Genomic DNA, 24,484 nt, shown 5'->3' on the forward strand with positions numbered 1-24,484 from the left:
TTCTTCACATTAGGATCGGTGTTTAGGTACTTCAACGAAGGATGGCCAGCAAGTGTGAAGCTAATCACTTGCTGTAGAATAGCCTACTTGCGTTTATCAGCCACATTTGATGGAGTCGCCGAGAATCGCCTGTCACTCATCATAAATCTGTCATTGCTTCGGATTCGACATTACGTCATTTCCTGTCCCGGCTGATGTCATCACAGCGCTGATGACCAGATGAGGAAGTCTTCGAAGTCGTACAGGAGAAGTGTCAAAGCCTATCTCTACGATGAACGATCGGATATGCAATCAACCACATCATTGCAGACGATTGGCTCTATAGACTGGTATACTTTTTTCGAGCCGAAAACTTTCGGTGATCGGTTTGGAGAGTGAAATGTCGTCCGTACAGCATTTTATGAAAACGTGTGATAGCGAATTTCAGCTCCAATGCTTCTTTCTCCACTTGGCCGTGGATCATTTCCGCTGGTGTCAGTGAACGTGAAGCATGTGCGATTGCCTTCACCTCACTGGTCAGAAAACGATGCATGTTGACAGCGCCAAGACCATCGTCGCGGCAGACCCATATGATCTGCTTAGACGGGTCATAGTGAGTAAGCAGCAGGTCCGAAATTAAAATGGTATTGAGCTGTTCAAAAGATTTCTGACACTACTTAGTCCAGTTCCTGCGAACATCCTTCTTGAGCAGGTCGTCCAGGGGAGTCCTGAGCTGCTTCATCTGCAGAACGAATCGATTATAATAGTTAATAGCTCCGAGGTAGGAGCGAAGTTGCTTCACGTCCTTCATGGTTGTGGCATCTTGGCAATGGCTTGTCCACGATGACGCCGGGGCATGAACGGGCATCAGGCTTCAAGTATATCTTCGCTAGCGCTTTTGTGCATCTTTGGAAACTGATCAATACGTTGATCACCTCAAGCAACTAAGATTTGATGTACTACGCTGACCGGATGTACGGTTAATGTATGACGGTACGGACCACAGATCAAACAGATCCATGGCATCGATACCCAAAACATTAAGATCGATGATACCTGAGATGAAAATGCGCCCTGTCTTTGTCACGTTATTTATGGTGATCTCGGCTTGAAACCCTGCTATCACATGGTCGTCTGGCAGTGATTTGAATCTCTTCGCAGATTAATCGGTTGGTTGAACGGGTGGTCGTCCGATAGTAGCCCATGTTTCGTTCGAAATGATGGTGATGTCGGACACCGAGTCGTGCTGAAGCTTGACAGCCGTTGAGCTCGACCGGGACGAATTTGGCATTTACACTGTTCGCAACGTCGGAAGGAAATGCATTCGTCTTCATGTTTTCTTTGGGCTTCAATTGCTTGAGAGGTTTTGATGCTGCGGGCTTTCTGCTTGCATCTAGTACAGGTGTGTGATGCAAACGGACATTCGCATACGTAGCGCAGTTCCCCATACTTCTAGCAGGGTGTCTTGGGTACTTTGTTGGTATTATTCGAAGAGGGATGGCTCTGATTCCGCGAAATGGCGTTGACGGAGCAAGCCTCCATACTCTCCACCATCTGCGTGGTATGCTTGAGGTTGGTCACACGATGACATTCTTTCACCAGGTTTTTCAAAGTCACTTTTGTCACCAGGTTTTTCAAAGTCAACAACTGTAGTTTCCAGTTTCGAAATCAATCTGGCTCAGATGTCTGCATCCCGTGGCGATTGGAGTCCACAGACAAATCGGAGAGCTTTAAATTGATCTGACGTAAGCTTCGATCCGCTTCGGACATTTTCGTGATTTGATGTTTTCGCTAAAAAGACCTTCGAGATGCTTCTGAACTTTTCCTCCTCACCAATGTTACAGTTCAAACGGAGAGCAAATAAAAGTGGACTTGCTTGTTCGATGGTTAAATAAACAAACAAATAAATAATAGGTCTTCGTTAAGTAGTTTAGCTGCTTTAAAATGCTCTGACATTTGGTGTTATTGTTTGGGAGTGCATTTTTTTTCTAAACAACCAATTAATGTTGTTTTTCGATTGTCTCCAACGAATGCCGTGAGCTTCTTTTCGAAATTTTCCTTTCTTTGCGAGCGCTTGATGATGATGATGATTGATGACATTATTTACCTAGAAACCAGGTCTTTATTAACTCATAAGTTGACTGAGATTCAGGAAAATTTTACAATGTGGTCATCAGGGGATCGTAGGACTCCGGAAGGGGTAAGCTTAAGGCAGAACAGACATTGCTTTCTTCTAGCTTTGATCCTGCTACACGAAGTTGCCAAACCAGATCCTCAAATTGTTAAAGTTGAGCGCGCAACGATATCCCGTCTTAAGTTGAAGGAAGGGACATTTGATTTCATATGATCACCTGCCTTCCCGATGACTTGTTGGCGAATGTATTTTCGAGAATATTCCTAAAGGAACTCAGTTCTTCGAAACACTTAAGAAGTTGTATTAACAAGTTTTTATATGCCCTTCTCTTCAACAGATGATTTGGGACTTACTAAAAATTACAATGTACCGATCGCTCCACGACTACTTTGTTTCCACAGGGTTACTTCATCTACAGTTCCACATTTCCTCCACCGTGGTCTTCTCTTGTATACATCCCAAGTGCTCATCCGAGATGAAACTCACCAGCAACGGCTTGGCCTTGGCGTCCATTTTCTCGAACTTCGCCACTTAACTAGCCTCTGCTGGAACATTCTGCGTCCCATACCTTCGAGGCTTTCAAATATACTTCGAACCAGAACATCCAAGTTTCGTAGCTTGTTCCTGTAAATTGCGGGATTCCGTCAACCGCCACTTATTTCTGCTTGTCTGGGCCCATAATCGAAAGATGTCCGTTCTAGCTGATGGTTTAATTAAGACTGACTTTTACATTATAGTGTGATCTGTCTTTATATTGTGGATCTAGCAATCGTATAGTTGACAAAATTCAGTTGATACTGATGAAGATGTAATAAAACTGTTTCATGCTGAAATACGCAAATGTAAAAATGGTAGTCCAGTAGTTTGGGCCGCACACCTTTCTAGTGTTATTTTAAGGAAGAACTCCTTTTCGACAGCTTCCATCCAGTCAACTTGGTCGCCAGGAACCGTGAAGCTATCGTCGTCAGGTGGAGCATAGAATTTAGGATGCTCTGATCGTAACTGAATCACAGTAGCGATTATATTATCTCATTATTTTTCATACATTGCCAGCCAGCCGAATTTCATACAATGCGAGAATTTCTTTTTTTTGTCGTGAGATATTTCTCGGTGTGCTTATTGATGCCTAATCGTAAACTATATTGGGGCGGTTCAACTGTACATTCAGTGCCTTGCAAATGTGTTGCAGGATCATTTCCATCCCTTTCCATTCTACGCACTATATAGACACGCAAAAAAAAATAATTACAATAATTTTCGTTCACAACTGCTGTACGTACACTGGTGGACATTAAAATAGGAAAAAAAAATTTGTGTGTTTTTTTTGCATACACTAGGTGTGTCATCGCCAACAGTTCGAGGCGTACTGAATTTGCAATAGCCGAATTTTGCCCTTTATACTCTCATTTTTGGTGCGCTACTTATCTGAGTTTTGAGTGCCGGCAGCGTTTTGCGGCAGTATAAAAGGAGAGCCTAACCGTGTTGTGCTTCATTCTTCCATCAGTGGTCAAGGTGAAAGGTTGCTGTTTAAAAATTCCACAAAATCATCATGGGTCGCGGAAAGCACTGCACACCAGAGGAGCGAAAACACATTCAGGGGCTGTATCGTGAGAACGTGCCAATCAAGACAATCTGCAAGGCGTTCGGCCGTTCGCGGACGTTTGTGGACAACGCCATTCGTAGCGAGGCTACGGGTAAATCGACAGGTCGTCCGCGAAAAACAACGGCCGACGTTGACGCGCGGATTGTTGAGATGATCAGGGCGGACCCTTCCAAAACATGCACTCGAATCAAGCAGGAACTTGGATTGCAAGTTTCGTCGAAGACGGTGTCTCGCCGTTTACACGCCGCTGGGTTCTGTGCCCGGAGACCGAGGAAGGTTCGTAAGCTGCAGCCGCACCACGTAGAAGCGCGCATTCGGTTTGCCGAAGAACATTTAGCTGCATCCATCTTTTGGTGGAGCAAAATCATTTTTTCGGATGAGTCCAGAATCAATCTGGATGGTTCGGACGGCATTAAATACGTCTGGCGCTTTCCTAATCAGGCGTATCATCCGAAAAATACGATAAAAACCCTTAGTCACGGAGGCGGCCACGTAATGGTGTGGGGTTGCTTCTCCTGGCACGGCACGGGTCCTTTGTTCCGTATCAACGGGACACTGAACTCGGAAGGGTATAGAAAAATACTTAGTCGTAAGATGTTGCCATACGCCCGACAACAATTCGGAGACGAAGAGCATTACATCTTTCAGCATGATAACGACTCTAAGCACACATCGCGAACAGTTAAATGTTATTTGGCAAACCAGGATGTGCAACTTCTACCGTGGCCTGCGTTGAGTCCTGACCTCAACCCGATTGAAAATCTGTGGTCAACTCTCAAGCGTCAGCTTAAGAACCAGCCTGCACGTTCAGCCGATGATCTATGGACACGCTGCAAAGTTATGTGGGAACGCATAGACAGAAGCGAATGCCGTAATCTCATCGGCGATATGGCCAAACGCTGTCAGGAAGTGATAGCGAATAACGGTCACCAGATTGACCGTTAGAAAGTGTTTTCGCTCAGTGGAACACCGCAACACCTCCTCCCAACAACCACTTAAACAGTCCTTTTCAGGGCTACCAAATATTTCTGAAAAGAACTATGTCTTTCGGTCACAGAAAAAAGTTCCTATTTTTATGTCCACCAGTGTACCTTTGGCGGATCTATAGCAATTGGAACTATTGTTCCCCTGAACTAGAAATTCTGGAAGGAGTCGGCGGTTGATTTTGACGATATTTGCGGCCATCGTTAGAATCAACAGTCCAAAAACTAAAAACATGTTTTCCTTCACGCTATTTTTCAAAAAATATCACGTAAGGTAAATGTACCAGTTTTCGGCCGTGTACCTATTTTCGGCAGGGTAGCAAAAAACGTGAAATTCTGCACAAATGCGGTAAAAATATTCACAAAACACAATTTTGTAGTGAAAGTGTATTTGTATTTGTTATTCACATACGAAATTTTACACCATTTCATTGCGCATTTTTCGAAACATCAAATAATTTGTGCTTTTTTCGGAAGATTTGCTGTCAGCCAATAGTTCGGCAGGTTTTGTGATTATGAGAACCAGAACAGTAAAACGATGAAAAACTGGTGTTATATTAAATAAGCATAAAATCACCATAACATATTGTTTATCTTGATTTCAAAATCTCAAACAAGCGACAAGTTTTTTTTTTCACTTTGAATGCTACTGAAAATAGGTACACAGTTAATGTTTATTTATGACAGCTCTATGTTGTTGTTCCGAGTTTCGGCAGGAGCACATAACACACCTTGGATTTGGCTGAATATTCCTTTAAAAGTTGACCAGAGCACTACAATGCGTATGTTGACACATACTAAGACCTTTCTTGTATCAAATAACATCAATTTCACGATAAATAATGCAATAAATTAAGAGAAAAATAATTATGTGTAACCCTGTCGGCGCCGTACGCTATAACCGTCAAGCTGTCACTTTTCTTCAATGGCTGCTCTGTGTATATGTCACATCAAAAAGGCTATTAACGCGGGTCAACATAAAAGCACTTTAATTACTAATTTTATGTTGTTTAACACCAATCTTAGCAAAGCAAGAGTGTTAAAATGCATTAAACATTTTTACTATCTATTAACATTGAACAGTTAAAATGTATGCTGACCCGTATTCGCAATGCCGAAAAAAGGAACACATCATGCTGAAAATAGGAACAAACTGCCGAAAATAGGAGCAAAACCAATGTTTGCATTTTCACGAATATTTGTGAAAAAGGGCTTTGAAACGGCAAATAAAAAATATCATAACATATTACGATAGTTTATCAACCAAAATAATATCACTTTTATGAAAGAATAATAAAAATTGTAGGTGTATGAACAGTTTTTGTGAAACTGCTGCACTAGCCTGCCGAAAACTGGTACAGTTACCTTAGTTTTTCTTGGAACGCCGTAAAAATAGACTGATCTCTTCAAGTGGTAAATGCAAACTAATTTTATGGAACATATGTATATATACCTACTATGATTTCGTTTACTTCATTCCTGTATACCTGGATTCCTCCACCCCTCTTCATGCTGCAGCGATCTAAGTTCCATCTTTTTCCAGCAGGTATATATTTTCACTTTTGACAACGCCTTTGTTAATGCGCCAAGTTCGGAAGGGCAGTATTGAATCGGTGTAATGTTTTTTTTTTTACATCAGGTCCCGAATAATATTGTACCGAGTGTCGATATGCTTGGTTCTTCTACACCCTCCTTCGGTTCACAATATTGCCATGCAGCTCTGGTTATCTTCACGGATAATTTTCAATTTTCGATCTTAATGGTCTCCCGCCCAGTAGGCATCAACGTATGCTTCTAGCTCTCCAGCTTCACCAAGTTTCAATTTCATACTGTAATACCTGCCATTTAATTTAGGTATTTGCTTGGCCTCCGTGCAGTCAGCTTGGCAAGGAATGCTCACCTTGCGCCCCAGGATGGATGCACTGATGGCAATGTTGGACTGCATGTTGACCGCAACGTACAGCAAAGTTCCCACCAAGCTTTGGAAATGGTACTTCCGAGGCATTAGTTCCTCCTCATTTTGCTGTTTTTTTAAGGTAACCGGGGTTTATTGGGAAACGGGACGTTCTTGTATCAGCTTGTCCGAATCTTGTAGCAATCCTACGAATGTTCGAGGCTTAATCCAATAGAAATTGTCCATTCTGTTCTCGTTCGATACAAATTCCGAGATAGTTTCTTACTTCGACCAGGGTCGCTTCAAGGTTGTTTCGATTGCTTTATATTCTGTATCCTCAGAACAAGCAACAAGCAATTCATCCTCATACAACAGTATGAATGACCAACGACCACGATTCTTCTTGACAAAATGACAAGAATCTGCTTCCGAAGGATGATACCCCAAACTCCCAAGCACTTCGATTATTGCTTGGTTCCATACTCGTCCTGCTTGCTTCAGTCCATATAAACACTTTTTCAGCAGACATGCGTAATTTTTGGGCTGATTTTGAATCCATCGGTTGCTTCATATAAATCGTCTGTGGCAGATTACCGTACAAGTATGCTGACTTAACACTGGAATTGTGAAACATGACAATATTTACATTTGATCCCCACTAGGAAAATGTAGTTATTCACCGCGTGCAAAATTGTATTCCCAGTGCTGCAAAATGTCACTGTCAATTTCATCACATGCTTGGTGACGTTTTGTGCAACCAACTTTTGGTCAGTCACCTGGTCGCGAAATTTTATGTTGGTAATCATCACGATAGTCATGGGAGATATGTGTTGCTTGCGAATGATTGTCAGATCAAACAGAGCAAGAACACATGCTGCTTTTGGTTCTTGAAGCCAATCAAAGCAGACAGAGCGAGAAAGAATGCTCATTTTGTTGCTTGGGATCACATGGCAAATATATTCCAAGAATTTCGGTCATGACAATTTTCTGTCGTTGATAATCACAAGCGAGTGACCAAGAGTTGGGTGCAAACCAAAATGTCACCAAGCATGTAATTGGTCCACCAACTGTTTGATCATTTCAGTTGTGTACGTGAGCTGATTTGAGCTTCGTTTCAAAGGTGAGACTCAGTCATGAGTGTTTGTGATTGAAACAGTGGTATTTGACAGCATTGTTCCACAGTCACAATAAATCATGATTATGTTTGCTCTGGCATTATGCTCATCTTGTCAGTCAGAGTTTCACGTTTAACTCAAGCGCTCGCATTATTTTCGACATGTCAGGACGCACTTACATTGCGTATCAGCAATGAGCATCAAGCTACCACTGGTATGTTCATTGTTTTCGCTGGTGAAAATCTCGTGATGCTTATGACATTTTCCACATCGATCTGACATCTCTTTTCCATCATCATAATTTTTAATTTCTTCAGCTTGATTTTCAACACATCAATGGGCTGTTGCTATCGTTTTTTCGTCGGGATTTGAAACCGGATCGTATCAACCGTTGTATGGCGAAGTGTTGAAAAGAATGCTGTAGTAATTAAAAATATGATGATGGTTATGAAATATCAGATCGATGTGGAATAACATTTTGCACGCGGTGACTAACAATAAACGCGGTGAACATTCGAAACTGACTTGGATAACCCTGTAAGCTTGTGTAGGTGTAATTCGTGTTTACGCAGTTAGATTTGAAGAGCAAATAAACCAGTCGTATCATAAAAAAGCATCCGGGAGAGTCGGCTCTATAACTATACCTAATGCGATTGATTTTCCACTTTTGCTCTAATAACTACAAGCTAAGCTACGCATCGGTCGCAAGCGATACGAAATATTTGTGCAGCACTGGATTGAAAGAAGAAGCAGAGAGACAGATCGAGAGAATAGCACAAATAACACCACCCGTTTGAGCATTATTGACACCGACCGCGCTTATGCGTCATGTGCGTTACGAGAGGAGATCACGTTACGCAGCGTTACTATGGGCTCCGCTCTCACGTTGAGAGTCTCACGGCCCTTCATTCATACATTCGTACCAGCAATCGTACTATGAGCGATCTGTGATGTGGGCTAGTCGCAAGAGAGTGAGAACAAACAAGTAGGTCGGTGTTGTCCCCGGTCGGGTTGCGGTTAATACACACAAACCGCAGCGTATGACATAAGCTTAGCGCGCGAACCGACTGCGCCAACAAGCGCACATCTCGCTCTCTATCGGTGGCCGATCGCGGTAGTCGCGCACCAGCATTTACGTGGATTGGAAGCTGCCGTCCTGTTTCGGACGCTCGATTAAGTGGAGAATTATTGCCATATTCGATCTCGAACGTTCTATACAGTGCGTTGCCAGGCAGTTTGTTGTGTGTGTTTGCTTGCTTGCTTCCGATTTTGTGCACATTCGACACCCACGCACGCACAAATAGTAAGTGTCACAAACGGCTACAGAGTGCACTGTTCTGCACATGGTTAAGTGCCCTAGGTTCGAGTCGGTCCCGAAATCTAGGTCAATCAGTCGCTCAATCAAAGTGTGTCAGACTGCATCGCGCGTTTAGGGTTGCAATAGCTCTCTCCGTCTGCTTGAATTGTGCCTACGCTTGCGTAAAAGTGCGAATGAAAGAGAAACATGCCCTACGCGAAAGGGAAGTGACTGTTAAAACCTGTTTCAATGAAAAAACAGTTCATATAATGTTAGACGCAAGTGACTTTGCCGACGATAAGTCATGTTCTGTAATGCATATTTTATCGTCCAACTAGGTCAACTAGCAATGTGATATCATTTTGTAGTTACCACACAGTTCAATCAAACCGATTAACACACCCATACAAATGTGTTGCGGAAACGCATAAAGGTGGAATTGGGAGAAGATGATGCTCATCGTACTCGAGTTTCTCTCATCGTTTGCGAGCGCGTGCAGCGCACAAGTAACCATCATCTTTTATTTTTAGCTCAAAAGAAAGGAACGGTCAGCATATTGAGAGGTGAAGAAAAAAGTGCGTATTTGTAAAATTCTCGTTCTGCTGTGCGAGGTTTACTTTTCGATGGAACGGTGACGGTCGGGTGGGGTTTAAGAATTTCACCTTTTACTAGCAGCCGTTGGACAAGACTCCGCGAAAGGGTGTTTTGGAGCAAGCCGCGCACACACACAACCATGTTCAATTACAAACACCACCACCAATGATGGTCGTTTGTTCGTTAACCCTTCGTGCATCAACTGGTTACATCCATGTATGGTGATGTAAATGTGTAGTATGTACGTGCAAAGTTGACACAACATTTTCAGTGGAATAGGTGCGCAAATCCTTTGACACATTGTTTGAAGTGTAACCACATTGCTATCAATTGACAAACCCATCCCTTAGCAACCCTTAGCGCGAGATGCGTCATCGCTGTTTGTGTTAAGTGTGGGCAACATAAACGAGCGGATGCGAGATACGGTGCACGATGTAGAGGTGTTGGTGTGATGCGTTTCTGCGTGGTAGTGGTGAGCACACGGCTGGTTTCATAGCCAGCTGTGAAACACCCGAACAGACCGGTGATCTTGAAAATGTTGTTTATGTGTGCTGTGTGCGTTACCAGTGGGTTTGGGGGGGGGGGGGGGGGGGGTTTGCAGCTCATCAACGGACAATTTGGGTCGCATATGTGACGCGTTTGGAGGCCAATGCGAAAGCTGATTGGCCCAAATCTTAGCATACGATTTATGACATGAACAGAGCGAAAATAGTAGAAGCAGTTTATGCTGCATGCACCTGTATGCTTTGTAGTCAAAATATCATCAATAGTGTATAAAAATTGTATAAAATTGACAAACAATAGTTGACCAAGCATGTTGGCGACCTTTTTTTACCGCCAGCTTGTTATCACTTGCCCTTGTTCTTTTGATTCGTGTTTGTTTTGTGTTTAATGCTGATAAGGTGAGCTGTACTAATTTATTGAAAATATTCCTGTGTGTGTTTTAAGTCGTATCAGCATTGAATAAATTAAACTGGAACTCGATGACACAAACAACGAAATTCGAACTCTTTGCGGGCTTGTTGTTAATCAGCTCCGTTTGGATTATTTTTTTTTCTTCAACTACACTGACATTTGATGTTGGAGCTAAATCTAGACTAATCCATCTCATCGCTAGAATTTTAATAGCATGCTCAACCGATAGGGAATGCTCACTGAAGGAAATTCGCTAGACAACCCCAAATCATTCTATTTCTGATTTTAGAACTGGTCATAAAATATTCATCCAATATAAGCCATGTGATGGTAAATTCATTACATTGCCACTATTCCTGGGTGGTGCTTTCTTCGGATACAATCAACTTAAAGCCCAGTCGGGTCGTAAATCGATTTGGCCGGAACGTTTTTATTACATTCCGGCCTGCTATCGTCCTGATACTGTGGACTGCCCGTGTGCCGAAATGATGTCATTGTACTTTGGGTGGTTGTTTTGATTAGAGATTCCTAAGCCCTAGCTACTAGCTAGCAGCAGGTGAGAATCACTACAACAAAATATCGTTACTCTGGTATGCGTGAGCGCCTGCTCTACAGCAAGGTATGATTTCAGCATGACATTCCTGCTCCTACACAACATGCGGAAAACATCCGACTGTAGCATGTCGCAGCTTGTATGGCAAATTAGGGACGTAATTATTGTTGCTTGTTGAATTTAATTGGCTCCCAGCAAATTCAAAGTGGTTCAGTGGTTCAAGCAGACAAACATCGACAAAAGCGGCGCCCCCACATCATGTACACATGCCGTATATATTTGTACGCCATCCAAAGTTTAAAAGTCCAGATGAATGCTTTGATAAAAAGTTTGCCGTACACAAACAAAAAATATGTATATAAAGCAAAAGTGTGCAAAAGTTCTATTATTGCTTGCTTTCTCGTTTCCGCATGGCTGTTTTACTAATGTAGTCAAGTGCCGCTTCATTATGTATGATTTTCATACTGAATTACGCGCGGGATTTTTTGGCGCATGTTTGGAACCCCGACTGCTCCAATGCGTGTTTTGTTTTGGGACAAATTTTCCCCTGAGGGATTGAAAACTTAATTTTACTTTATTTTACGTGTGAACATTTTCGTTGCTGTCTTTTGGTATTAACCTTTACCGCGAGCTTGGCGGCTGTGGGCTGGATTTAGTGTCGTTATTTTATTCGAAATAAATGCTGCATATTTAATAGAACTATGGTAAACAGAAAGGACAAAGGACCATTCGTTTTGCATTTGTAAATCTGGGGGACAGGCTCCGCTATTCCAAGGGTGCAAAAGATAATTAGCAAAGGGTGAGATATAAAATCGTGCAGAACTGCACCTGTGCAACATGGTGAGATGGCATTCAGGATTACCGAAGCATAATTGGAAAACGAATTTCGTTCCCTGGAAGGCAAATAATTACTCTAACGACCTGTAACGCATTCTTACCAGAGCATTTGTAACTCATGTTACAATGTTACTGCATATCCGTACGACACTGTGTAACTGTGCCTTGCGTATTTTCCAACGTTACTGCATATACGTACGCGTTTGTGGAACATTAATCATGAAAAATTGTATTAAACACTGTGAATAAGTGTAACGAATTCAGTAATGAATAATGAAATATAGAACATGTTCGTTAAGTGAATGTAAAGCTCCGATGTCTTAGAGCTTGAATACATACTTATTTATATTTGTATATTAAAAACACACCGATTTAAAACAATGTGTCTAGAGTTCTCTATCAAAGTGTTACTAGGACATTTCTAAACCTAATCAATAGTTGAAACATGTCAAGACAATACCTAATAATTTAATAATAATCCATCAAAATTTTAGACAAATTTAGCAAATTAAGCTAGAATAATTTAACATTCTATACCTTTTTCCGTGTTGCGGTCGGTTAATTTGAATCTTGTTTGTGTTTTTCAGTTATTTGCGTTTAGTCTTGTATCGTTTCGCCAGCAATCACAATGGGCCAGCCGCTAGTCAGCTCCTGCTGCCGATGTTATTCGCTCCGAAGCGGATCCATTGCCACGGGAGTACTCGGCATTCTGCTCTCGATCATCTCGATTATTCTTATTTTCACCGTGCGCATCGACTTCAAGACCATTCTCATGGACTGGCTGCCGCAAAATGTGGTGAAAATAATCTACGCACTCAATCTGGTCATGACGATACTGATCTCACTGCTGATGATTATGGGCGTAATGAAGGTGAGTCGAAACTCGAAACAGTACGCCAGAGGGGGAATGCTTCGGTTCGGGAAAACGACACTATGTGCCAATTGGTTTCGGTGCGTTTGTTTATTGCAGAAAAATCACTTCTTCATGATGCCGTGGGTCGTGCTGGGACTGATGCTTGCGATAGGATTGCTCATTAGCGTCATTTATAACGCGGTGGTTTACTTCATCGATGGATACGTTTTGGGCGGAACGCTCTGGATTGTGGTTGGGCTGCTATCCGTTGGTAAGTGTGGTAGTTATACGCACCCGGACCAACTGGTAAAGGTAATAATTTATGTATGTTTTCTTTTTCAGTCATATACGTGTACCTATGGATCGTGGTTTACAGCTACTTCGTGACGCTGAAGAATGAAAACGATCGGGGACGTTACTCGAAGCAGCCATACCGCCGATAAGGGGGAGGGTGAAAGTAAATCAACAAACTCGTCACAAAAGCTCCCGTTGGTTTTTCAAGAGCTTGCCATCTCTTTAATTTGTTGTAGTTTTATGTTTATTAATTCGTACTCAGCATACTATTGATAGATTCACAATCAGATTGTGAAATGTTAGTCATTACTGTAAATACTTAATCGATCGTAAAGTTTAAAACGGTATAAAACGTAACTGAACAACAACAAAAAATGCAGAAAGCGACAAAACAACTAACAAATAAATAAATCCAAACGTATCAAAAACATTTAAAAGGACACATGTAAAATCTGTGTTTGATCGCTGTATTACTCACACGGCACTAAAGGCAGAACTAACTTATTTAAAATATGTTTTTATCGTTGTTTGACTGATAACTCTCTGATTGTACTCATAAAATATTATTAAATCCCTTTACTGACACAATGATAAATAATGTACAATTTGTTTTAATAGAACTATTTCATCCGTTATTGATGACATTTCGTGATAGCAGCGTGCCTGAACCATGCTCGAACCTTCTACTCATTAAATAGTTCATTAAGAGAAGCTGGTTGTCTTGAATGTTACTACAAAGATGTGCGAAGCAAGACCGATGTGTCGTGAAATCCTATTAATGAATGCATGCACTGTACCATTCCGGAAAAGTAGGCATGATATATAGTGGGAATGAGCGTTGCAACAAAAAAACATAAGCCAGTATTTTCTTTCAAACAGGTGAAGTAGTTTCCGTGCATAAAAGCGTCTCGTTTTGTGTGATGAAAACACGCGAGCGAGACAGTCGTTGCGCAGAATACAAAACAAAAATAAATACAGATTCAAGAACGATGAAAGCACATCATAACGGTCGAGGAGAGAAGTGGGGTGAGGGGAAGAAAGTTGTATAGAAAGGCTCATGCAGGAAAACCCGTCTGCTGTGCATAATCGGTTCGTTATACGTTGGGTGGATGTAAAAATAGCGAACGAAATGGTAAGAAACCGGCAGGAGTAGAAACAAAGATTGAAACAGCTACAGCAACCTATCTGTCGCCTGAAGGATAGGCTCGGGATGTGCTACACACACACGGACGCGCGCATACACACGTTCATGACGCTTACACCGTTCGCGCGGTGATCACGTCCCCGCTCATCGTCGACAACGTACCGTAAGCGGAGCGATGCAAAGTAGTGCCGAGCGAAGAAAGGATCGATAAGTGCGTCCAAGGGCAAGGGTAAAAGGATGGCACGCTGTTAGTGACATCGGTGCGCTGGAAGGCGGGAAGGTTGATACGATGATGAATATTATGTTAGGGTTGTTGTTGATAAGCCCGCATAAAATGGGCGGGTAAGGTGTAATTTATGTGAGCTCTGCAGGGAAGAGTCCCCGTTTTTTTGTTTGCTTGTTGTTTGTTGCTCGCATTTCCAACTGAGCTGAAATGGTACTCAGCTTTAAAGGGCAACTGAAAGCGTCTGGTAGATAAGAGAAGAAAGCGTCTCCCAACCAAGGCACACTGTTTGCTTCCTTTCCGTTGCTGTCGCCGGTGGCACATTGATCTGTAGATGAAACCATCAGCACGCAAACAATGTCTCGCACTACTTCAAAGCGATGAAATTTGCTTAAATTAGCAAACAAACGTGAAACAAAGCGACAAGTCGGACATGTTGAAGCGGGATGATTCTGGGGATGAGTTGTGTGTGTGTGTCTATAGTCCTTTCTTTCTTCGAGCTGGTCCTGTGAGTGTATGATCGATCAAGTGACATTTAGCTTATTAATTCCTATTGATTTCGAATGCCAGACCAAATGCCCCATCCGACCGGCACTTTGTGTGAAGAGATTTGTTGTAGAGATGAAACAGGACAGTATTCTGCAGCTAGGTGCATTATCAGGGCTAGATAGCATATATTGTGGTTGATTCTAGGGATGCTTGGTTATCAGGCGTATTCTATTCTTGTAACCGAGTCGTCTCGACGTCGAGCTGATAAATGTTTTATGGTCATTTGTATGAAAACGATCACTTCTAAGTTCATTTTCTCGACTCGTATCGAATCGAGCTCAGAATAGAATTAGCCTGTATGTTAGGAAACCATTTTGGCAGATAGTGTACGATGATTTAAATTGGTTTGGCGTTAAGTCACGCACTTTTTACAGAAGCTTCACGGCGCTAATAAGAATTAAGCTTGTGTGTAGGTTGTTTTTAAATTAAACTCTTTTGCAATATTCATCTATTATGCGCTATAATCACACGTTACTCCTTTACATGTTCAGTTGCTCATAGAATGCAAAGCGAAATTACTTCCGCATGCGTTGAACACAGTCTGAAGAAACATTTTTGTTCGCGATAGCAAAACGAATTGCCCAGTGTGGTTTTCTCGGTTAAGCTGGGACAACAAAATACCGAGCTATGTAGCGGTGATTGATGGTGTACCGGAAGCGTTGCTGTTCAAATAGAAATTTCATTTGGATGTAACTTTGCACAACGGATCTGGATTGGTAGATGTCTGGAAAGTGTGTAAGGGAAAAATACTCCGCCAAGAAAGTGTGGAATAAAAACCTCCAATACTTCTTTTTTGCCACTGATACGTACCAAATCTATGCTTGTATTGCGGCTAGAAGCGATTGGTTTGATCGGGGGTTTACTGTAAGGTGTGCATCTTAATATAGTAACGATTTGACTTGAAACCTCCGGATCGGGCAGCAACATGATTTGGCGGAATAATTCGAATCGACTGTGAAGTATCGTAATCCTCCGACCGTTTGCTTACTGACTTGAAGGATTGCTAGATTGGGCACGGTAGGGTTTGTTAGAGCTGCGAGTAGTCGAACATTGGCTTTGCTGGTCTGTCGTTGGCAGTCAAGCGGGAAGATGCCAAACAGCAACTGCACTAGTGGTAGGTCAGTTGAATTTGGGCGGTACTGCGTTTGGTGTGTGATCAACTGTAAAGGATTTTGGAGCATGCATGAGCGAGTCAGAAAAGGATCAGGATTAAGGTAATCTAACGAACCGTGTACATACTCTCCTCTATATTGCTGTATATTTTCATAAAAATGGTTACAGCACATCCGTTGTGCTTCAAATAAAATGGTAGTAGAACGATCGATCTTTAAATCACTATATATTCTAAAAAAAATATAAAAAAAATATTCTAAAGAATTCAAATGGAGAGTAATTCAGAAATTCCACATTGAACAGGCAAAAAATTGGAAAATTGACAGGAATTTGTTTTGCAACATCAAACATTATTCATTTGAATTGCAGCTATACATATCCGCAGTTTTCCATCGAATTCGTAGCAAAGAAATGAAATAAAGTGAAAAATCTATTTTTTGTATTCTTCAGAAGAAACGTTTTGTATTGCTAAACATAATTTCTATTTACAAACAATGTTTCATTATCTTCCTTGGATACATCATGCAGCAAGATCTTACCCAGGAACACAACAACAATCACAGAGAATATTTGCAAAATGATACTTTGCTCCCTTTGAATTCAGTAACGCCGATACCTGACTGCGACGAGTCTGGTGTGAACACTAGGCATGGGCAAAACGATTCTTTTCACCGAACGCGAACGAACTAGTTCGCTCACCAAAAAGAACCGAACGTGAACGACGATTCTTTCGTTCTTTTTTTCATGGGGTTTTTATTCACAAAGAACATTCGTTATTTTTTTCATTTACCCACCATAGATGCATACTGTAGCCAAAGAAGTACTCATTCTGCGGTTGAAACCAATCATTTAAAAACATTAAATAAATCAGCCCATCTGCTGTCTGGTCAACACAATCTATCGCAAAACCGACCAAAAACTAGCATGTAAAAAACTAATACGAGCAAAAATGTCTCCAGCATATATTGTACCCTATGTCTTATACACACTCAAGGATTCTATAAAAAAAAACTACTTAAACATGGATAAACATGATGAGCGCAATCAATTCAGTTCAGTTCATTCGCGAACAATGACTAATGCGTTTGAACGGGCTCGATCTATTGAATTGTATAGGTATAATTTACACACCAACAGAACACAGATCGAACACCAGTTCGAACGCGTTCGATGAATTCAGTTGTGTAGGTACGATTTCCACACCAACAGAACACAGATCGAACACCAGTTCGAACGCGTTCGATGAATTCAGTTGTGTAGGTACGATTTACATACCAACAGAACACAGATCGAACACTAACCGATCAGATCGAACGCGTTCGATGAATTCAGTTGTGTAGGTACGATTTCCACACCAACAGAACACAGATCGAACACCAGTTCGAACGCGTTCGGTGAATTCAGTTGTGTAGGTACGATTTACATACCAACAGTACACAGATCGAACACTAACCGATCAGATCGAACGCGTTCGATGAATTCAGTTGTGTAGGTACGATTTCCACACCAACAGAACACAGATCGAACACCAGTTCGAACGCGTTCGGTGAATTCAGTTGTGTAGGTACGATTTACACACCAACAGCACACGTATCGAACACTGCTGGACAAATTCGACGGCGTTCGAGCAATTGAGTTGTATGGGTACGATTTCAACACCAACAGGGTACATTTTGATCTCTGACGACCCGTTCGCACGGTGCGAGAAAGAGCGAGAAAGCAATATGATTTTGCACGTTTCATTACCACATTTATGTGTGCCGTCAAACACTGACGGAACGTTCAAACGCGTTCGGTGTAGTCAGTTTCTTCCAAAAGTCCTGGTCGTTCTTTTTGTTAAGAATCTCGTTCGTTCGTTCACTTTACCGAACTGTTCGAACGGTGCGATTCTCGTTCATTTTACACATGCCTAGTGAACACGTACATCAATCATTTCCTTTAGCAATGGTTTCGCAGAGTTCGCCCAGCTTTTGATGTTTGGCTCGGCCTGATTACCCACCAGTGTCAAGCTGTCAATCACGGTCAACGTCGGAAAGGTTTCCGTTCCGATTTCGTTGTATAGAATCTAAGCCTTTCTGCAGGGTAATCGGGCAGTAGCGCAGTATCGACTTGTAACCATAAAAACTTTCATCAAACAGTCGCGGATTGTTTGTATCCTAGTGGTTTATTGCGAGAAAGAGTTCTCCGAATGTCACATCTCGTTTGAGTGCACATTTCTCTTGTTAATTGTAGCGAGTCAACCCTTTTTATAAGAAGGCCACAAACTAAACCATTCGATACAGATGACTGAAATTAAACAGAGAAATATAGTTCCGTCCTGATACCGATAAGATTGTTCAACCTCTGATAAGGTATTTCCGTTACTGTTGGCATAATGTTCGTCTCCTGGGCAGTCTCAATAAATTAACTTTTTGTTGGAAATCGGGATGCGCGGTGTGTATCGTACAATTTTTTAGCAAATGGCTTGCGGCTGCGGTGCCGTGAGCTAAACGTCTAAGACTTCTAGGGTAAAGCACAGTTGCATTAAAATCAATCTATTTTCCAACGTATATTTACAAATTGGTGAACACTTTCGATTCATTTTGCAGAACAACTAAAGAGTAGTCGAAACGGTAGCAAACAAAAAAAAAACATGAAACTGGAAGCTAGAAATGAAAATCGTTCGGAAGTAGCCGTGCCGCACTGAAAACGGGATGCAACGAAAATAAAACGCTTGGGAAATAAATCGCTAAAGTGAAAAATACGGAAGCCCTATGAAACGAAAGGACTTCCTTTTTGCTCTGTTGCCCTTTCAATCAATAGTTACGCTTGAGACTTTGCTCTTGCTGCGTCAGAGCCATAGTAAAGTCTTCATCGACGATACATATTGAATGATGTAAAATTAAAAATATAAATTGAATCGGTTTTACCATCCCTCGAATTGGAAACAGTTATGTTATATCAACTGCTCGCACAAAAACATGGGTGTACAGCTATATTTATAAAATAACCGATAAAATACCAAACAAGCAAGCTACTAATAACATTTAACCGAACCTGTTTTTCACTGCTAACTGGTATGTACGCTGACGAATCTATTTGTATTCTTCTTTGAAATTTTAATAAACCCCTTTGCCCTTTGAATTGAAGGGAGTGTACTGCATTGAGCACCGTACTAGAGGGAAGCAGTAACATTCTTATGAAACACTTGAGTAAAGCTTTTCCTATTTAAATACCATCTCTCGTAGCATTGGTGTAACTGGGTCGGGAACATTCTTTTCATCGTCAACTCGTCATAACTTTGCTTCTCGTTCGAAGTTACTCTATTTGCAAGTCCGAGCCGATGAATCGGTTGTGAAAAGTTATGCTGAAGAAGTATCGCTAAAAGGCAACGCTTGGAAAGTTTCACCTACCGTGTACGGGGTTAGTAACACAACAAAGTTTGCACTAAATGTGAGTGTGCAAAAAATAAAAGCAGGGGAATATCACGACCGGTGGCAATGAAAGGAGGTGCAGTACTCGTTACGGAAGTGTTACAGCTCGATAAGTAATTATGGTATGCTATCGTTGTTATGTTATGAACACTTCTGCGACAAGTAAAGTTCTGATGTTGTATCTACCCCAAAAACACTCACACATTTACATGCGTGTTTATTCAAGTGGATCTTTTGTAAAAATGACACTGTGATACGGGCGTAAGCGTCATTAAAACATACAGGCAAATACGAACGATGGCCGGTGGAAGATTTTTTTTAAACTCAACTATTGGTGGAAAAGGTTAAAGCTGCTATTAAAGCTAGCTGAGCTGAGTAGAATGAAGTTTAAAATCCATGAAGCTGTTTGCTCAAAATACTCCAATAGTACAATGAAGCTTTTCTGTTACAGTTTAGCATGTTAATTAAAAGCATTGACCGAAAAGTTTTTCAGTACAGGCTACCAGGTCTAACGTGTCGGGTTGACCTGCTGGTTAACGCATATTAAGTTGAATAATTTCAGCGTAAATTAAAATCAAACTAAAGTTTCCTCATTAACAATAAATATAGTTTTAGTATGCCTCACCAGTTCATTAAATTGCTTGAAAAATTAAATCATATAGTTAAAAAGTCCGTTGTAACAAAAACAAGCCATGCTGGGGCATTATGCGGTTCTTTTTGTAATTGCCTTCGTGTCGTGTCAGAACCACAAGAGAGCCACTAAGATACAAGATCATTTAGACCAGTATTTTTTGTATGGCTTTCCAATCTACAATCTTATAGGGTTTTTGTCTTCTAGATTATTGATTTTTGATCAAATAGAAAATAGCCGTAAGGAAGAGAAGTTGGAAGTTTTCACTAATTAATTAGCATGTCACGGTAGAATTTTTTTTTTTTTGAAATCAACAAAATAATACAGAGCATCTCAACAGTTTCAGGGTAGCACCCGAGGTAAGAAAAGTACCTATGTACTTACTTATTCGTTGATGATTCATTAACCATGAAAAGAAAGCTAATCTTTATCTTTGAAGATGTATCTTCGATTCAACAAAATTGAAGAAATCCAATGTGGCTGATCTCAACTGTTCATTGGGTTTATATTTTTTTTATTTATTTTTTTGGCTCAACAACCGTTGTCGATCAAGGCCTGCCTGTACCACTACTTGTGGGCTTGGCTTTCAATGACTTAGAGGAACAATATTTAATATCTTGGTTGTATTTTATAACCCTTATGACAGGAAACTATCCTGGCCTCATGATCTCTTTAGCGGCCCGCTGAACTAAATTTCATTTTGTTACCTTAACATGCGACTACCGAACTTCTATGGACAATGTCAAAGACTTAATCTGATGCTAATAGTAAACCATTTTCGTATTGGATTTACAGCGCAGCTAGTCGTATTTCCAAATATCTCATATTTATATTGTTTGTAATGCATTGGAGGATATTAAATTTAATAAATATGGTACAAAACTATAACATACGCTTTAACAATATCTCAATTTGCAAAACAGATACAGTTGCCTAATCTATGCGAATCCACATTGCTCGTATTGTTCATGGTCAATTTAAACCGGAATCGTTCTTTTGAACGAAATTTCATTGAATGCTACATTTAAAACATTTAGATATTTTTATTTGTTATAAATAAATTGTTTTAAATTAAGTTATAATAACACATTAACGATACTATTGTAATGGATCGTACATTAAGATTGTCGTTTGCCGCAAACTATGTAGTTAGTGCTAGCCCACTGAACATCGAAGTTCCATCCGGCGGAACGTGACAACGACACGTAGCAGAAAGAAATCGACACAAAAATCTCCCGCCAAGTCAGGCAGGATGTACCGCGCAAAGTGATTTTGTGGTGTTAATCGGTTGTAGTTGAATGTCCTGCAAATAACTGCCTGAAATTCCATGCGATAAAATGAAAGGCTGAGGTGAGAGGCGATTGACGCAACCGGTCCGAGGAAACATCCGGTACGGGGAGTTTTGTGTTACTGGGTCCCCAAGTACGGGTCTCCAATGGATACACGGCAGGGGCGGCAGGCACAAGAAATTGTTTCCCGGCTCGAGAGAATTCGATTCCGGTACTTCCGGCGCTCTGGGGCAGCAATAACCATCGGGATGACCGACTCAATTGAAGTCACTTTTATTCGGGGCGCCTCGCTGTAAGATAAGCCACACGGCCGGCGGCAGACACGCGTTTACGGTCACATTTCAAAACGAACCAAGGGTTGCGTGGCGACTTCCGGCAGCAGCCCTTCGTACCATCGAGCACATACACTCGCAAAAGAGGTTGAATCAATATAAAGCACAAAGGAGAGCAATCGTCGCAGCAGAAGTTGTTTTCTTCACTTTACTGACCATCGTCGTGCCCCACCGGAATGGTTTCGTATTACATTCCAAAACGCGAAGAATTTTCTGATATTTTCAAAATGGTCGATTGAAACAGAGCGCGCCAGACACAGTGACGGAAGATAGGAACAGACGCGACAGACGCGAAAAGTGTACCACTTCTCCCGATTGTGCATATACACGGCTGGTTACGGTTCGGCAATTCTAGCCAGAGAGTAGTATTTGAAGCTTTAACGGTCCCTGCACAGTCGGTAGGGCATTCATCCCGCGTCATCCCGATACAGCGTGGCTGTTGGAGCGGACATTCTGCTGGTAAGCCGTCTTTTATTCAGCGTATGGCTTGATGGAGTGGAGAGGTGAGGCAGATGAGGTGGTGTGGAGTGAAGCGTTGTCGCGGTCTAGTAAGCAGTCATTTCGATCGAGGGGCGAGACCCGTCCAAAGACTAGTGTCCAGAGAGCTCCCAGCACAGTCAGCCCCATGCCCTGGTAAAAGAATTCTTCCTGCCACAACATGCCGAAATCGACACACGGCAGCCGAAGATCCTGTCTACGGAAGTACCCCCAGTCTGTGTAGTAATTTGACCGTATGCCAAGAAAACAGGAAGCGGCAGACAAAAGAAAACAAAAACGACTCTAGACAGCGCAGCTCTCACACGGGAATGGTATTCGTTTGAAGAGCAACGCCAAGCTTGGGCTTGGGCTCATAGCCACGCTTGGCGTTCGTTTCATTGCTCTGGGTGTCGGTCGTAAATTTACAACTTCTACCGAGGGCAGGCACACACGCCCCGTGCGCCCCGATCCTAGTGCTGTGAAAAGGGGTGGGAAGGTGGGGTCTTCAAATGAGAGGCAATGGTGGTGTGTATTGCGCAAGGATACGCTAACCGGGACTCGGCTTTTTTCCCCAGCCCGAGCGCTCGCTTTCGGCTCGGAACGGTTCGGCTCTCGCGCTCGATTCAGGTTACAACGGATAGAAACCAGGTTACAACAACACTGTCCAGTAGGATTTTTGCTACTGTTTTCGCTTTAAGAAACATACGAGGACATTCACGTCTGATTGGAGTCAACATTGAAGGCATTTTTTAAAATTCAAATTGTAAAATTTGTTGAAGCTGTTGTACACAGATTAAACACACAACATGAAATATTTTTTCCGAGCTCCAAACATCACACAAAAATTTGGCCCACAGTGTGTACCGTTCTGTTGATGGTGCTCGGTCTCGTTCTGCCGCGGGCGTCCTCCACGTTGCCATGGTGATGGCTTCGGCGTAAAAGGCTACGTAGTAAACGCACGACCTCTCTCTCGGCCGCACACACACAGCCGCACACACACAGCCGCACACAGCCGGCTCTATCCCGTGGTTGTCGTACGCGGTTTCGGTTCGGCTACGGAGTCGTCGGATTCCGGATTGACGGTTGGGGTTTGCTGGCGTCCGTGGCAGCATCGGGTCGACAGAGCATCAAACAACATTGCCACGGGCAGTAAGTGATCCGGGCCATTTCGGGCGAGCCAGAGCAACCGTTTGCATCCGGGCGTTCGGTGTGTAGCGTTACGTCGGCGTCGCGTCAACTAACCAAGCACAACCTGGTTGGGTTAGGTGTGTGTGGCTGTGCTGTGTGTTTGTCTGTTCGCTCTTTACCGATCCTGCCCAATTTCGGTACCGTGCACTGAACTTTCCAGTGGAATCGGAAATCTACACCCGCCGCCCCGTTCCTGGGGGGTCGCTCGAGCGAGTTTGTCTCACCCAGCCGACGACGATGACGACGACACGGGGCCCAACAAAGAGCAACATGCTCAGTGGGTTTCCTGCTGGAATTCCGTACTGACTGCGCTTTGCTTTCTTTTCGAACGCGTCCGTGGCGTTTGCTGTAGTGTTCTGGGTACTAGTTGTTTTGGGTCGCGTTTGTAAAACGGTTTGTGTAAGCTGGTGTGCCCCGTGTGTGTGTCGCATTTCCCACAGAGCGTTCCCCGTCCGTCCTATCATTGGCACTGCTGGGGGTCGATCCGGCACCGTTTAACGCAAAATTAGGACGGCGACGACGACCGGACCGAGCAAACGAACGAATTGCAGTGTCAGCCCGCGCGCGCTTGTTGTGTAACGTGTCCATATTTGGGCAGCGCCACACTGCGGACACCTGCGTTGTTTCGTTGCGTATGTGTGTGTGTGTTTTTTTTTTTTCAGAGAGAAGATTTTTATCTTTTTTTTTCACCGCCGGTGCGTTAAAGTTTATCGATGCGGTAGTCGGGGAACTGCCGGCGAGCGTTAAATCGAGAAGCGACACCGACAACACTATTTGCAAGCGACAAAGTGAGCATTGGCCGGGCGGTGTAGAAAAACCGCACCGTTTCACACACGCCTCGGGGCCAAACGATCCTCCTTTCAGTGGTGTGGTGTGTATGTGTGTGTGTGTGTGTGCTGTTAAAGTCGAAGCGGATAGTGGCTGGTGGAGTAGTGCTCGCCGTCTGCTCGGTTAGTCCCCCTTCGCGTGACAACGCAAAGGCGTACTTGCTGCGGTTTTGGTTTGTTATATTCTTGTGTATTTCACCATCTTCCTTTTATCTTTGTGCTTATGCGTGTTTGTGTATGTGTGTGT

General features: G+C 42.5%; 2 protein-coding genes and 1 long non-coding RNA gene across 6 annotated transcripts in view; all 3 read left to right on the forward strand.

Annotated features, from left to right (window-relative positions):
• The first annotated feature begins 8,756 nt into the window (after positions 1 to 8,756).
• LOC120950815 (uncharacterized) lies at positions 8,757 to 13,656 on the forward strand. Its single transcript, XM_040369142.2, has 4 exons — positions 8,757 to 9,011; positions 12,492 to 12,775; positions 12,875 to 13,028; positions 13,100 to 13,656. Exons 2-4 carry the CDS (start codon positions 12,533 to 12,535, stop codon positions 13,198 to 13,200), a joined length of 498 nt encoding a protein of 165 aa, XP_040225076.1. The 5' UTR covers positions 8,757 to 9,011; positions 12,492 to 12,532; the 3' UTR covers positions 13,201 to 13,656.
• A 3,057-nt stretch (positions 13,657 to 16,713) lies between these two features.
• LOC125906409 (uncharacterized) lies at positions 16,714 to 17,852 on the forward strand. Its single transcript, XR_007451787.1, has 2 exons — positions 16,714 to 17,340; positions 17,421 to 17,852. It is a non-coding gene; the product is annotated as an uncharacterized LOC125906409 (long non-coding RNA).
• A 5,414-nt stretch (positions 17,853 to 23,266) lies between these two features.
• The window catches only part of LOC120951048 (GTP-binding protein Di-Ras1), a 49,369-nt gene continuing 48,151 nt past the window's right edge, over positions 23,267 to 24,484 (forward strand). The window contains exon 1 of one of the 4 annotated variants that reach the window (XM_040369540.2): positions 23,267 to 23,371. The gene's annotated coding sequence lies outside the window, so the exon portion shown is untranslated. Of the gene's footprint in view, positions 24,361 to 24,484 lie in introns of all 4 variants that reach the window. The other 3 variants (XM_040369541.2, XM_040369542.2, XM_049605788.1) reach the window with 3 other exon arrangements.

Source organism: Anopheles coluzzii, chromosome 2 (genome assembly GCF_943734685.1).
Source record: "Anopheles coluzzii chromosome 2, AcolN3, whole genome shotgun sequence".
Classification (NCBI taxonomy): Eukaryota; Metazoa; Arthropoda; class Insecta; order Diptera; family Culicidae; genus Anopheles; species Anopheles coluzzii.